Raw genomic sequence first — 15612 nt, 5'->3', positions numbered from 1 at the left:
CCCCAAATTCATTTTTAATGCCAGCAGCACGTGCTCTTTGAGCAGCCACATTAAGGTTACTGCCTACCAATGGCTTGTATACATTGTCCAATGTATGTAATCAATACAATTGAAGGGTGTAAGGACACGGACCTCTATACAAATCGCAATATGGGGACGGACTGGCTGGGCTTTATATGGTTATTTGAAAACCTAAAAAATAAATATTTATTGACTCCACCCTTTTACACCGCGTGCCTACCATAACTGACTGACGAACATTTTTCATCTAACCGGAATTGATAACTTCGTTCAAATCTAATCCGCAAAGGTATACAAACTTTGGCCTTTAAAACTTAAATATATATTTAAAGGTAAAGATGGAACCTTGAAACTATCTTTGAAGATTACTCTACTTTTGCTGAACAGTCATTAAAGTTTAATTGAACAAACTTGTGTAAAATATATTTTTACAGGTAGATGAAGTCCCCACATTTCGAAAAATGTCAACGAAACGTAAATCGCTTCCAAATAAAGTTGACATCGACCACAATAAAACCAAAAGAAGAAAGGCAGGCCACACGACAGCCTTCGTTCGTAAAAGACATCATCTGTTTCCGAAAAGTAAAATAAATGCCTCCAATGTTAGCCCAATTGTTAATAATAATGAGGTGGATGGTATAAGGGACTGTGTGATCATGGTTTCGGGAAATCATTTCGATAAAACATACGTGGATATGGACTTGGACATGGACTCCAGAAGCTCTTCGAGGGTCTCCAGCTCAAGCTCAAGTCATTTGGATATGAGTACTAATGATATTACCATGGGCAATAACAGGAGCATAGAAAATATTGGAAATAATCGAAGGAAGAAATCAAGTCCAGCTATAGGAAATGAGGAAAACCAATTAAAAGTAACTGAAAATACTGATGAAGCTTGGGATACGGATCCAAAGACAGATACGAAATGGATTAAACTTGAGACTGACCTTAAGTGTTGCAATATTGAAGTTGTTTCAGAACACCAGCAGCTATTCCCTAAACCCAATATTCATAATAGTGCGGTAGACTCCATTGGAAGCTTCGATACAATACCTATTAATCTGGACGCAGGTCCATTATCAATCTATGGGAGCTCCACAAATGTCCCGGAATACACCACCGTCCAACAATCAAGCTATCTTCAAAGGTATGTATGCTCCAAATAAAACCGTTCATTATTTTCGCCAAGTGCACAGCCTCACTATAGTAGGAAATGTACCTATAATAAGAATGGAAGCTTACTTACCCTTGCAGTGGGCTACTTAATTTAATCTTAGTTTTAATTCATGACCAGCTTAAACAGTCCGCCTATCCGTTAACAACTCTCGGAGTTTTTGAATTATCATTGCTATTTGTTAACGTATTCGATCGTGAAATAATATTTTTAGCTTTATCACAATTGGAGAACTATATAAAAGTTAATTTTAAATTTAACAGATTTTACCAAAAAGGTTACACATATATCATTTATTGGTGTCTCTAGGCTTGATTGGCTTGAAGGCTGAAATCCATTAAATTTAAATGCCCCAATACATTTGTAAATGCTAAACTATCTTGTAAACAGTGACAATTTGCGTTGGATCCCCCTTTACCAACCAATAATCTATGTCCATTAAAAGTGTCTGCATTCCAGATTTCCGAAAGCGATTGCCAAATTTCCGGAAGGTCCTACGGCAAAGTATTTATTTATTCTGTGCACAGTTGTGCGCTCCTATAGCGTATTTTATTCTGGACAAATAGCAAAAGTATTTTTATATTTCTATACGTTTTATTTTAAAGTTTTTGCGAGAGAAATTTGGAGCAAGATGTGTGCTTCTTAGCTTTTTTGTTTGTTTTTTTAGATGCTGGATTTTTAAAATCCATGATTTAGTTTGAGTGTTTGTTTACCAGAATCCCTTGTTAACCTCGAGCCAGCTAAAACAGAACTCTTAATATGTACCCAGAAGAAATTCCTGCAGTAGCTACAACCAATTTCACAGTTAAAGTGCCCCAACCCAAAAACATGGGTTGATTTTACTGTAAACTACAGTAACGACGTAACGCGTTACGTCTTATGACTGCTCTACAGTAAATCCAACCACGATTCTGTCGTAAAAAGTACAGTTTCACTGTAAAAAACTGCAGGTTGGCCCACGATTACAGTATACAGTTCCGTTAAATACCTTTAACGAACAGTTTCTTGACTGCAGGGTTACTGTATTTGGCTGTAACAACAGTTTTGTACAGTTTCGTACAGTCAAAAATCCAACAACAAAATACATTGACTTACTTTACTGTAATTCAACCCACAAAAATAGAATATTCAACCTACGAAAATGTTTTCTGTATAGAAAGGTACATAAAATAATAAATATGCACTATTATCAAGTATTAATTCATTAACTGCCCTATTTAGCAATTGGGCAATATATATGTACCTATTTTATATTAATTAATTATGTTATTGATCTAAATTTACAGAGAATGTAGGCTGCCCTCTTCTGAAGAAAATCAAACACATGCCAAGGAATATTTCGATTTGGAGATGATTAAGAATTTTCAGTTAATACGAAGTCGATTACTTGGTCAGGTGAGTTTCCTAACAGCGGGTGGCTTCTTTATCAGTATAGGCGCCAGCAATTCGTCCCAGACGGTAGTGAAGATTTACAAGAGTTTTCAACAACAATACCCACGAATTTTGGGGCGTACATGAAGATCGTTCTCCCGCGCATGACGAAAATAGCGGTTACTTTTTTTTGGTCCGACTGCTCTTTCCGTTATATTCTGTGCCCATTCGTGGTATACAATAATAAAGTCGACTAAGCTAACATCTAATTCATTTTCAATTATATAGCATTTCATGCCAGCCATAGGATATCCTTTTTAGTTTTTTTACCTTCAAAATATCATACGAATTGGCATTAGTCACGTATTCAAAATACAGGTTTAAAAATCTATTCTGCAGTTATCAAAGGATTTTGAGCAGCCTAAAAGCATTTTTCTTTTAATAATAATACGTACAATGTTTACTTTACTTTGGCATTATATTTGGATTCTCTGAAACAAGTTTTATATTATTATTCATTCTTTCTTTTGTGTAGCCAGTGCCAGCTTTCAGTTTTTCATTCTTTCATTATAAGCATTTGAATGGCAGGTTGAATCGCCGTCTTTGTAGTCTTCCCGCCATTCAAAGGAACTAACAATGGGCTTTTCTTTTCCTTTTTTCCACAAGAGGCTCGTACATTTTCACTTCGCATTAAGTTTTCCCTTAGACAAATGTACACCCTTATGCATCGCTGTAGTCCCTATAAGTAATAGTTATTTTTTATTTAAATATATTAGGCTTAAGACAATTATATAGACATTTACTCTTTTACCCGGCATTGTTTGTTATTCTTTGTAGGATATAGGTTAAAAATAAAAGTTTTTTTTAATAAGCTTATGTTCTTACTGTTGATATTATGGATCGAATTGTTTTGGCCGTACTATAAATCGTCGATGGCCTCACTCGACACGGGAGTACTCGTACACTTCTCGTTGGTAGTAGCAGAGCATTGTAATGTGAGTTTATTTCGCTATAATAATAATAATGACATTTCGGATCTCAGCATCAGACTCCGGTCATTGAAGTTTTGAGTCCATCCATTTTTCCAAACACGTTTAGGGTATGAGTATGACCTAATTAAAAGGGTTAGATCTGTTTTCCTGTGGGTTTCAATTTGTATCGCTCCTACCACCAAAGCTGACTGACATATTCTTGTTATTGGGAAAACGTGAGCCAGCATATCCCCAGTAAAGACTGAAGCTGGATATGATAAATTTGGAACTTTCAGATTCAGGAACTCCCAGCTTAACGCAAATAATCGGCTTGGAAACACGCTAATGTGATGTTTATCTACCAAAATACTCTGGCTAACATAAGAAAGGTGGATGATTGACGATGATGTCAGAGATTCAAATGAAATCTGCATTTTTCGCTTCTAGGGTAGTTTCCACTAATAAAAAAAGGCAATCACAGCTCTCCGCCACAATGGAGATGCAGATATTATCTCTTTATCGTGCTTAGAAAAGTTCAAAGGTTTTGTCATTAAATGCATATTTTTCACACATATAGAAAAGTATAGTATCATGCTAATTGACTGTTCCTATATTCATATATTCATTTGGAGTGAATACTACACTTTTGAAAATAATAAAAATAAATAGGCCTTCAACAGGATTGTCATGAGGTTGAAATACTGTCTACACTTCCGGTTTTCAAATTTAATAGGAATTAAGATTATGAAGCTTATATGTATAATCCCAAGGCAGGCTGAGGTACACGTCCTAAATGACTACCTCTCCTGGCAGGTAAGGAGCCTCTTTAACAGGATTTGATAGCCAATGCTGTTGCTGGTATGTCAAAGTCCACTTTGCTTAGCTAATGACTCCTGAAAATGGCAAACAACAAATCTGTGGTGAAGTGCGTGTGCTTGTTGTATGCAATTAGCTTTAACGAGGTGCCGAGTGTCCGGTAACAAGGACAGTTGGGTCGTGTTAACATTTTAATTCCAACAAATTCAGCCGCTGTGAGGACGCTGTTAGTGTTATTTAATCTTGTTTCTATTCCCACAAAAAAAAAAATCCACGTAATTGCAATATTTTTATACCCTTATAGGGTATTATAATTTTAGTCGGTAGTTTGCAACGAAGTGAAGGAGACCTTTCCGACCCTTTAAAGTATATAATATATATTCTTGGTCAGCATAAACAGCCGAGTCGAACTAGCCAAGTCCGTCTGTCCGTTTCTACGCAAACTAGTCCCTCAGCTTTAAAGCTATCTGAATGAAACTTTGCATATAGTCTTCTGAATACTCTCACAGCTATATATGCCGGATCGGACGACTATACCATATAGCTGCCATACATATGATCGACCAATTAAAAAATAAAATTATAACTGAGCTGTTTTTCAACATATTTTAATAATTTTTGAGATATGACCATTTTTTATTGTTTCAAAATTTCGGTTTTAATTTTTTGAAAATCGTACGACTATATCATATAGCCACCATAGAAACAATAAGTAAATATGCAGAAAAATGTAAAGCTGCGAGTGTAAAACTGTAACTGTCAAACTGTAAATATATATACGGGTAAAATGTAATGAAACTTTTATTTTGTGTGTGTTTTCAGCATTTATATTTATAGTGTTTATTATATAAGTTATTTAAATCTAAAATATATTGTTTTGTACGATTACATTTTTTTTTTAATTTTATCAAAATCAAATTTAATTTATAATCTGTTTAATATACAACTTTTATATATTTCCTTTTATTTTGTTTCATTAATTTGACCAGAATGGAACGATTCTTAATGTTCCAATTGCAAACTGCGAGGGTATTCAAACTTTGGCGTACCGAAGTTAGCTTTCTTTTAAGAATTGTTTTTTATTAGTACTTACTTATAATTAACTTCGGTACACCGAAGTTTGTATACCCTTGCAGTTTACGATTGAGGTATTACGAATATATACTTGTACATTTCTTTATTATATAAGTTCATATTTATTTATACGTTAATCAACCAAATCAATAATTATAAAACGTAGGGACTAACACTAGCCCCGTTAAAAATCCCTGACTTTGTAGATATATTATAATCTTACCCGTCTGCCATATGTCCGGTCGTCCCTTAGTTTTCAAGTTATCTGTAGGAAACTTATCAGATAGTCTGATGGGCCGGATAGGGTGTTTATATCATATAGCTGCCATAAGAACGATCGAAAATTTTGTACAAAAAATTATAGATTGGCTAGTTTTTAACTTATTTTCAATTACTTTGAGACACATCCATTTTGTCCCATTCTAGAATTTCGTTTAAAATTTTTGAAAATCGGACGACCATATCTTATAGCTGTCATAGGAACGATCGGAAAATTAATAAAAATAAATTGTAATTTCGTTGTTGTTTAGCTCAATGTAATGAAATTGCCAATTATTATTTGAATACAAATTTAAGTAAATACATGTATATGTTGTTTAAATAAATATAATATAAATAAATACAAAATATAAATATACATGTTCTCTAACTTTTCTAGTAGAATGCCAAACAGTTATTTGTAATTAAAATATAAATTTATTCATAAGAAAGGACTTAAGATTAAAACCCAAATCGACGATCGACCGAATATAAATGAATCGATACTATACATGTTAAATTCTTCCAAACTATATTCCGAAGTAATTTCATAGATAAAAGAAGGAAAGGAAAAGAGTAAACATTGTAGAAGTATTGCTTTCAGAAATAATCTGAACTGGGAAACAACTTTCAAACTATTTTCAAGCGTATACCATTTTTTTTTTTTATTAAAGAATGTAATTTTAAAGAATTCTACAGTGGTAAGATTTCGTTCCGACCCTGTAGAATATACACATATATATTAGCCATGCCTCTCTATCTCTCTACTTGTATCAATATATTTCCAAAACGTATCATAAATATCATATATATATTTCGATTTTCTATGACGTTATTGTGGGCGTCGTGAGGGTGTCGAGAACAACACATCTTCCAGATAAATTGATCAGCCAGTTCATATTTTATATAGACGACAACACCCAAATGCCGAATGCTCATCCATAAATGTCATAAAATTCATAAATATTGTCGTAAAATGTTTCATTGTCTTCTTCGTCTAAGTGATTTAGGTCAACATAGTATATTTTTGATTATTGTGTGGGATTTTCCTATTTTATCCATCGATTCATCGGTCACATATGGTAGCATATATAGCAGAAGATTCAATATTTTCTAGTCTATTTTTTAATTGTTTTAATCAAAGTATAAATATATATTTTTTGATCATTCAAAATATATTTTTTAATAGTAAGGATTTATATTTGAATTATTCTTTGTTCTTCGATATTAATATAATAAGCTATATTTCCTTATTATTATTATTTTTAACATGACTCTCCAATCTATAAATATTAAAAGTACATATTTTCAAGTTTTAGCATAGATACATATTTCTATGTTTGGTATGTTTAATGTGGCGGCGCACCCAAAGAAAACCAAATAACAGAAAAATTATGCACGATCTGTGTGTTGGATGATACAATTCTCCAAAGCATATCTTTCAGTTTTACTGTCGTTTGAATTTGCTGCTTCTTCTGTGTTTTCATTCATAAATTTAAGATTTTTATAAATAGAATTTCTGTGTACTTCCTTCCTTTTTCTTATTCCCTCGCAATAGAACCATCGCCCTAATACGGTGCCTATACACAGATACTTTTCCGTCTCTCATTTGCACTTTTTTGTGTGTTGTGTCAAAGCTAATGCAACGATGCAAGGTTAGCACGATTTTAGAATATTAAATTATTTGAAGATACATTTTTAGATATATTTCCGGTGGGTAAAATATGTGAGATTAGATTGCCAATGCTTGCAGAATGTTTCAGCTTCGACGCGTACACAAGTGGGACTTAGGGCTTGAGAATATTGATAAATTATTTATTACTTTGTTGAATTTAACATCTCTAAAGTATTTTCAGTTGGATCCAGCTTATACTTTTAGGGATAAAGTTTAGCAATCAAATTTGTCAACGTATTTTTTTCTTCAAGATTTCGCGAACACGATTAAATTTACCACAACATTCACGAAATTTTGACCTCACATTTTCTATACCCTTGGATATATATATATTCTTGATCAGCATCAACAGCCGAGTCGATGTAGCCATATATATATTCTTGATCAGCATCAACATCCGAGTCGATCTAGCCATGTCCGTCTGTCTGTTTCGGCACGCCGAAGTTAGCTTCCTTTCTGGTTTTATTATGCCTTTCATTCTGTCCGTCTGTACTTTTCTATATGAAAATATAAATTAGTTAATAGTAATAAGAACAATGTATGGCTTCGCAGTTTTTCACAATATTTACAACGAGGTATAAAAATTGTTCATGATTTCGGGTTTTCGGCCTTGTTCATAATCAACAGATGAGTTGATCTCGCCATGTCCGTCCGTTAGCCTTATAAAGTATATAATATCTTGAGTAGCATCAACATCCGAGTCGATCTCGCCATTTTCGTCTGGAGCTATTTGAACAAAACTTTAAAGATAGTCTTCTGACTGTTCTCACTACTAAATTAATACGGCGAAAAGGTAGTTTTTGGAATGAAATCGAACAAGAAAGCAGCTAACTTCGGCACGCCGAAGAAGAGTGGATCATTATAAATCTATCCAATTCGTTCATATGAATTAAAAAAAAAACACAGAAGATTTATAAAATACATATATTTATACATAATTTGGTTTTAGTAAAATTTTAAAATCATAATTTTTAATTCTTAAAAAGGACTTTTTTTTAGATTTCAAATATCTAATATAATATAAATTATAAATATAAATGCTGAACAAAAACAAAGTAATAATAACTTTCATAACATTAACGTACACGATAAAAAAATAAACATTTTGGTTACGAAGTAGCGGAAGCATATTTTGGTCTTTTAAGATTTTTGTTCTTTATTCAAGAGTTTTTGAGTCCTAATTCAAGATTCAAAAGAGTTAAGTTTTAGCCCCGAAAAATCTTGATTTATTCTCGAGTTATATATTATTATATATTAATACTAAACATTCTTAGTACCACCAATTTTCCAATATATGTATATATTAATATGGTTATATATATATTTATGTATATAAATATATACATATATATAACATACATATGTTTGTATAAAGGATAATCAGAGACTCGTTGGCGTTGCGAATGTTTTCTACCATAAATAATTTTTAAACTATTATTGAGACACATATTGTTGTGTTTGTGCCTTCCTTAGAGTAATGGATGAAGATTGATGGGCGTTATATTGATGATGATGATCGTTATTACCCATTTTATTGGGGGTGCTTCCATTCAAAGGTTATGTTTGTGCCTTCCCCTTAAATATTTTTAGATCTGAGACACTTCCGGGGGGATTCTATAGGCCTCAGCCTCAGCCTCTCTTCATTTGTGACCCCATTGTGCTGGGAAACAATAAGAGAGATGAGGGAGAGAGAGCTGGGGGTTCGATACCATGGGCGCTACTTTGGCAACAAAAACACATCTCGACAATGAGCTTCTAATTTGAATGCTATTTTGTCTTTTGTTGTCACAGATTTAATCATCTATTTTACTTGTAAGGACATGTAGTCCTGGCCTGGCATTTTTCCCATCATTAGAGTCGCCATTGTTTTCATGGGGCTCAAATGAGAGCTTTATTCTCTTGCTATGATGGGCATAACAGAAGATTATTCAAATACGAACGAAATTTCTTTAAAAACTACAATATGTACATTATTTTTTAATGTTAAATGCTTTTTGATTTATAGTAAGGTTGGTAACTCATATTTCATGTAGTCTTTTCGATTTTGATCAAAGTAATTATAAACAAGAAAGGAAGCTAGCTGCGACTTACCAAAGTATGTGTACTATGATTCATTAAGAACATATATATTTTTTTTTCACGATTTAAAAAAAGCGCTTTTAAAATTGTATCATACCTTATGATGTACAACATATTTTTTACAAATCTCTTGTAAGTTTTTTATGCATTTGACCGATATGGATTAATCTTAATGATCATATTGTAAACTGCAAGGGTATACAAACTTTGGGGTGCCGAAGCTAGAAAGCTTCATGATTTCTCCGTTTAAGATGCTTTCCATAAAAATAACGAAAATACGGGTTTTCTGAAATTCGCCTTCGAATATTTTGAAATCAGTTTTAGAATATGGTAAATTCTTTAAATTTTTATTGATTGGATCTTTTTTTAAAGTAACTATATTTATGAATCCATTTCAGAGAACTTTCAAGCAATCCTTTCTAGGAACCTAAATTATATAATCTTATTATATTACATTTGCCAATTACCTTTAGCAAGGGGTCGAAAGTGTGGTAACCTATGATTTCACTGTCCAAATGGCAAGCAAATGACGACTTCAACGCGCTTGAACGATGGATCTCGGGGAGCGAAGGAGATCTGTCGGATGCAACTGCACGTGCAGCTCATTGAAATGGGGTTTTGGGAATACAAAAAAATACAAATAAAATTAATATTATATTGTACATGCTGGGGGTTGGCAGGGAGACTGCCACTCAGCTCCTGACTTCATTCTAATTACGACTACAAAAGCCGTCACAACGAGAAGAAAAAGCAACCCTCACCCAACCAATGCCCACCCGTGGCTGGCGTGGCTGAATGTCAAGTGCAAAAATGCCTTTTGGTCAAAGGTCGCGCGATTTATACGAGAGTTAAGATGGAAAGCAAGAGTAACAGCATTATTTTCTTGAATTCAGAAGGATATTTCATCTCGGACCGCCCATCGTTTGCTAGGTAATTGTTTTTTCCTTCTTGCACACGACAATTTGTAACTTTGTTCAGGCCTTCCCTGTCATATCCTCCCACAATACTGTGCCCTGCAGCCTGAGTTGGCGTCAATTCAATTATGAGTTATTTCACGGGACACGCACGAAGCTTCCACATGTCTGAATCCGTACCTACCATCGTAGTCGTTCAGGAAATTCTGCAATAGATTTGGGAAATTGCAAATTTAAATTGAAAGCCTGACTTTGAACAAAGAATAATTATAACCGGGGCTTCATTGTACATTTTTTTAAAGTCCTACAAGGTTTATAATGAAGCTTCCGAATGCTAACATTCAAAAGTTTGATTATGGCTGTTTTGTAAACAAACATACCTAAATCAGTCTTTAAAAATTCTATATTGTATTGCTTGTAGAAATGTTTGATTAACACCCAAAAACGACACTATTTTCGAAATAACTTTTCACGAATATACCTTCCTGAAATCGTGACGAAAGTGTCCTTATATTTTTATACCCTTGCAGGGTATTATAATTTCAGTCAGAAGTTTGCAACGCAGTGAAGGAGACGTTTCCGACCCTATAAAGTATATATATTATTGATCACCATCAACAGTCGAGTCGATCTAGCCATGTCCGTCTGTCCGTCTGTCTGTCTGTCTGTCTGTCCGTCTGTCTGTCTGTCCGTCTGTCTGTCTGTCCGTCTGTCTGTCTGTCTGTTTCTACGCAAACTAGTCCCTCAGTTTTAAAGCTATCTGAATGAAACTTTGCATATAGTCTTCTATATACTCTCACTGCTTTATATGTCGGAATGGGCCGGATCGGACGACTATATCATATAGCTGCCATACAAATGTTCGATAAATTTGTAGAAAAAAAATTATAACATTGCTGTTTTTCAATATTTTTGCACCATTTTTTAGATATGGCCATTCTATATTATTTCTGATGTTTGGTAAAAATTTTATGAAAATCGGACGATTATATGATATAGCTGCCATAGAAGCGATCGGGAAATGAATAGGAAAAAAAGTATAGCTTCGTTGTTTTTCAACGTATCTTTATCTACTCTGAGATATAGGCTTTTTTTATTGTTCTAGAATTTTGGTATAAATTTCAAAAAAATCGGACAAATATATCATATAGCTGCCATAGAAGCGATCGGTATATGTATAAAATATGTAAAGCTGGGAATGTAAAACTGTAACTGTCAAACTGTAAACATAATAAGTATAGGTAAAATGTAATAAAACTCTGTTTTGTGAGTGTTTTCAGCATTTAAATCTATAATATAAACATCAAAACCAATCTGCAAGGGTATACAAACTTCGGCGTGCCGAAGTTAGCTTCCTTTCTTGTTAAATTTAAAATATTTTTATAATACCAAATAAGTAATGTTTTTTAAAATTCTATCAAAACCAAACAAATATATGCTATATGACAAACTTCAGCGGTTAGCTTTCATTCTTGATTTTTGTAATGTTCGCCACAATGCCAACCAACAACAATATCACAAATAAATTGATGCCAGTAAAAGCGTAAAAAAGGTACATTTATAATTAATATAATTGAGTTGCCAAGCATTTGAATTTTACGCACTCTGGGTTCAGAAAAAATGTGCAGATTGCAGATCTGAGAAAAATTAGTTTTTCGTTATATTAATATATTTATTTTCGGGCAATATTATTTCTATCAACAACAAAATGTAACTTTTTATTAAAATCAATCCGGAAAGGAAACAAAGAAAAAGTTCCCACTGGGAAATCTCTTCCCAATGGGGTTTCAGAATATGTTTGTTTTTCGAAGAAGACCAGTATCGATTTTTATTTATTTCTTAGCAAACAAAACACTTATTTACCCATTAACAACAAAAGAGGTTAGCAAATTATTCATAGAAAACTTTTCCTTGAAGTCATCTTTCTGAGTACAAATTCCCCATCCCCAGTAGCCAGGAGGAGTTGGAGTCAAGTCAATGAAGCGATGGATGACACAGCGTGTCATCGGTGTAATTTGCAGCCTTGTCACTCCCTCTGCTCCTTACTTACTCTGCGGTGTACCTCTTGTTATTGGGGATATTAACGGCTTGTGTTACAGGCTTTCGGCGACAGGAGCTGAGCTGAGCAGCCGCTTGGGAATTCGGATTCGGATTCGGAATGTCTCAGCTGGTGGTTGTATCGAGGTTAAGGCATTGTGGTTACTTGAGTTTTTATCAGATTTTCTGAACAGGAACGGAGCGTGCCAATGAATTTTAATAGAAACAGCAATTGCAATTGTCAATCTTCTTCAGTGTCTCCTTTTGCCTAAGTTATATATTCTTTTCTTCTACCGTTTTCTTGACAGTTTGATAACAATTCTATATAAAGTTGGGAAAACATCGATATTAGAAACACAATCAATTTACCATGTATGTAAATACTCGAGAAAAAGTTAATTCAGCATGATGCATATATTGTTAAATGGCAAAAAGTTATAATATCCAAAGGAAATGTCCACCTGACTGCTTGGCAAGAGAAGAGTAATGTGCTTTGTGGGGTTAAAACAATTGTGTTTGCCGGCAACAAAACCATAAAGCCCATTTCAAGTCCTCTGCCCGTAAAGTCTGAGGACCCACCCCTGTCAATAATGTGGACTTTATAAAGAGGATATACTTGAAAACTCGACATTGTGTCGAGTTTGGTTTTGCGGCGTTAATGAGGTGCCTGAGCTGTGCCTTTGCAGATTTTTTCTGGGAGATAAGAGGTTTTCCAGCATAGAAAGCCTGAAATTTTTAATTGAAAAGATATTAGAATAACATTTTACCCTAGACGTAGACGGGGATGACTTATGCGATATCGTCGCGCAGAAGCGCCTTTTCTCATTTTTTGTTTCAAAAATCATAACTTTTTAACCAAATAAGATAGTCAAATAATATGATAGGTAATTGTTATAAAATCTACATATATATACAGCACAATTTGCCACGCCCACAAATTCGCCTTTTTATAGGGTATCAAAGTGAAAAAATCAATTTTTTCTTACAAAAATGAATACAAAAAATAAAAAATAAAAAATAAAAAAAAAAAATGTTTGTTTTATTTTTGTTAATTTAAATAAAAGTATTTTGAGCACTAAAAGAATTGTATTTTAATTTGGTGTAATTTTGACTACTATGCCTACATTGGGGAATTATTAATGGACTAAACACTTCTGGACTGTAATCACTAGATTCGATATCTTTTCGTGACTTTATATGCCGTAGAGACGCAACAAACAGGTCAGATGATGCAGCCAACATGTTGAATGGGTCATTTTTTGCAGATGCAGTTGCTATCATTTTTGGTAGATTCTGGTATATTTTACCCTGAGTTGTTTTGATTTTTTTTTTTTCATTTCCGCAGACGCAGCTTGACGCAATCGATAAATATTAATTCTGGTCCAGGAAAGATCAACGCAACTGTGTTAACTATATAATATTGTCGTCCGGTAATACAAAATAGACATATCTTAATGGAGAATAGAATATGTTGAAAAACAGCGAAATTATCATTTTTTTCGACAAATTTTCCGATTGTTTCTATATCTATATATATACCCGTGCAGTTTTTAATTAGATCAAAATTATATATTGTTATTTTTACAGGTTTATATTTTCAGCTTTTCATTTCTCTCTACATCTGCCAATCGTTCCTATGGCAGCCATATGATATTGTTGTCCGATCCGGCACTTTCCAACCTATATACTTGTGAGCCTAGTCAAAAGACTATCTATAAAGATATATTAAGATAGCTCCAACACTGAGGGATTATTTTGCGTTGAAACGGACAGACGGACATAGCTAGATCGACTCGGCTGTTGATGCCGATCAAGAATATATGTACTAACTAGGGTCGAAAATGTATTTTTCAAAGCGTAAAATTATAGCACCCTGAAAGGGTATAATATGTTTTCTATAAATAGTTAGTTAGTTTGTTTTTTAAAATGATATCGATTCTTAATGATCCAATTAAAAACTAAAAGGATGTACAAAGTTAGCTTCCTTTCTGGTTTTTTGTATCATGCAATTATAATAGACTACTAGAATATAAAAAGCGGCCGTAATGTGAGTCAAGCCTCTAAAATTTCGTTTCAGAGAAAACAGCCTGTGTGGACTAAAAAACGTTGCTTAAAACACATTTGAAATCTCAGATAAAAATATATCTGCTTAATAGGGGGAATTACCTTCTAATACCCCAAAACAATGCTGTCGAATAAGATGAAACAAATAAGAAAGGGAATATACAAATGAAGTACAATTTGATAATGAAAATAAACAAATAAATAAATAAAGTCTGACCATGCCTAGTCGGGTGGCTTCGCTGTAATAAGGGAGGCAGTGGAGGGCAACTGGGCTGACTCTGTCAAAGTAAACGAATTGAATAAATAAATAAGCAAAGACAACACAACATACGCCCAAAAATCAACAATACAAAACGAAGCGGGGGCAACGCAACGGCGAAGAGCAAACAAAATAAAATAACGGAATAAAACAATCAGGAAATTGTCCTTTGATCTTTTTTCCACCTTCTTCTCCCAGGCTTGAACGCAAAGCCTAATTTTTCCAGCGGTTTATAGAGCTTCCTTTGAAGCCCATTCACTACCCAAGTCATAACATGATACCCAAATAAAATCACCGAAAAAATTGTCAAATATAATCGAATGCGACCAATACGGTTAGGGTTCCAATGGCCAGTTAATGCACTATGATAGTTTAAGCCTAAAATTTCGAATGAATTTAGTGGTAACTTAATTTATTGATCTTATCTTATTTTCCTGTGCTACAAGCTATTCTTTGTACTAATATGATCAAAAAACGAATCTCTGTTCAGTTTTTTCATATATTTTCAAGGCAATTTCGCTTTACTACTTTTTTTTTTTGTCTACTTGGGTGTGAAATAAAAAGCACTTGGTATTTGGGTACCAAATGGTGGTTACTCGTTCAATAGATACTGCACACAAGTTCGTGGCATTATTACCAACACCCGACAGCATAAACCTTGTAAGGTCTTTAATGCCATTTGAAACGTCGAAAGAAGTACACATACGTTATTATCCTTTCTGGCTTTTTTTAAGACCCAAGTTGCGCCTCAGACATAGTCTCTTTGTATTCTTTATTATTACGAACGCCTTTGCCTCCAGCTGATAAATAAATAACGAATGTAAAGGAAACCAACAAACACCCTCTTAGAAAAAGCTAACCACTCTCATATACATACATATGTATGTATACACATGCTG

At 33.7% G+C, this 15612-nt stretch overlaps 1 protein-coding gene across 1 annotated transcript in view; it reads left to right on the top strand.

The window, feature by feature from the left end:
- The window catches only part of Sox102F (transcription factor Sox102F), a 45618-nt gene that overhangs the window by 14096 nt on the left and 15910 nt on the right, over positions 1-15612 (top strand). Inside the window, exons 2-3 of the mRNA XM_017180752.3 lie at positions 456-1168; positions 2482-2590. Of these exons, the coding sequence (XP_017036241.1) occupies positions 456-1168; positions 2482-2590 (822 nt within the window). The remainder of the gene's footprint in view (positions 1-455; positions 1169-2481; positions 2591-15612) is intronic.

Source organism: Drosophila kikkawai, chromosome 4, assembly GCF_030179895.1.
Source record: "Drosophila kikkawai strain 14028-0561.14 chromosome 4, DkikHiC1v2, whole genome shotgun sequence".
NCBI classification, from domain to species: Eukaryota; Metazoa; Arthropoda; class Insecta; order Diptera; family Drosophilidae; genus Drosophila; species Drosophila kikkawai.
This window is presented reverse-complemented; position numbering and strand designations above follow the sequence as displayed.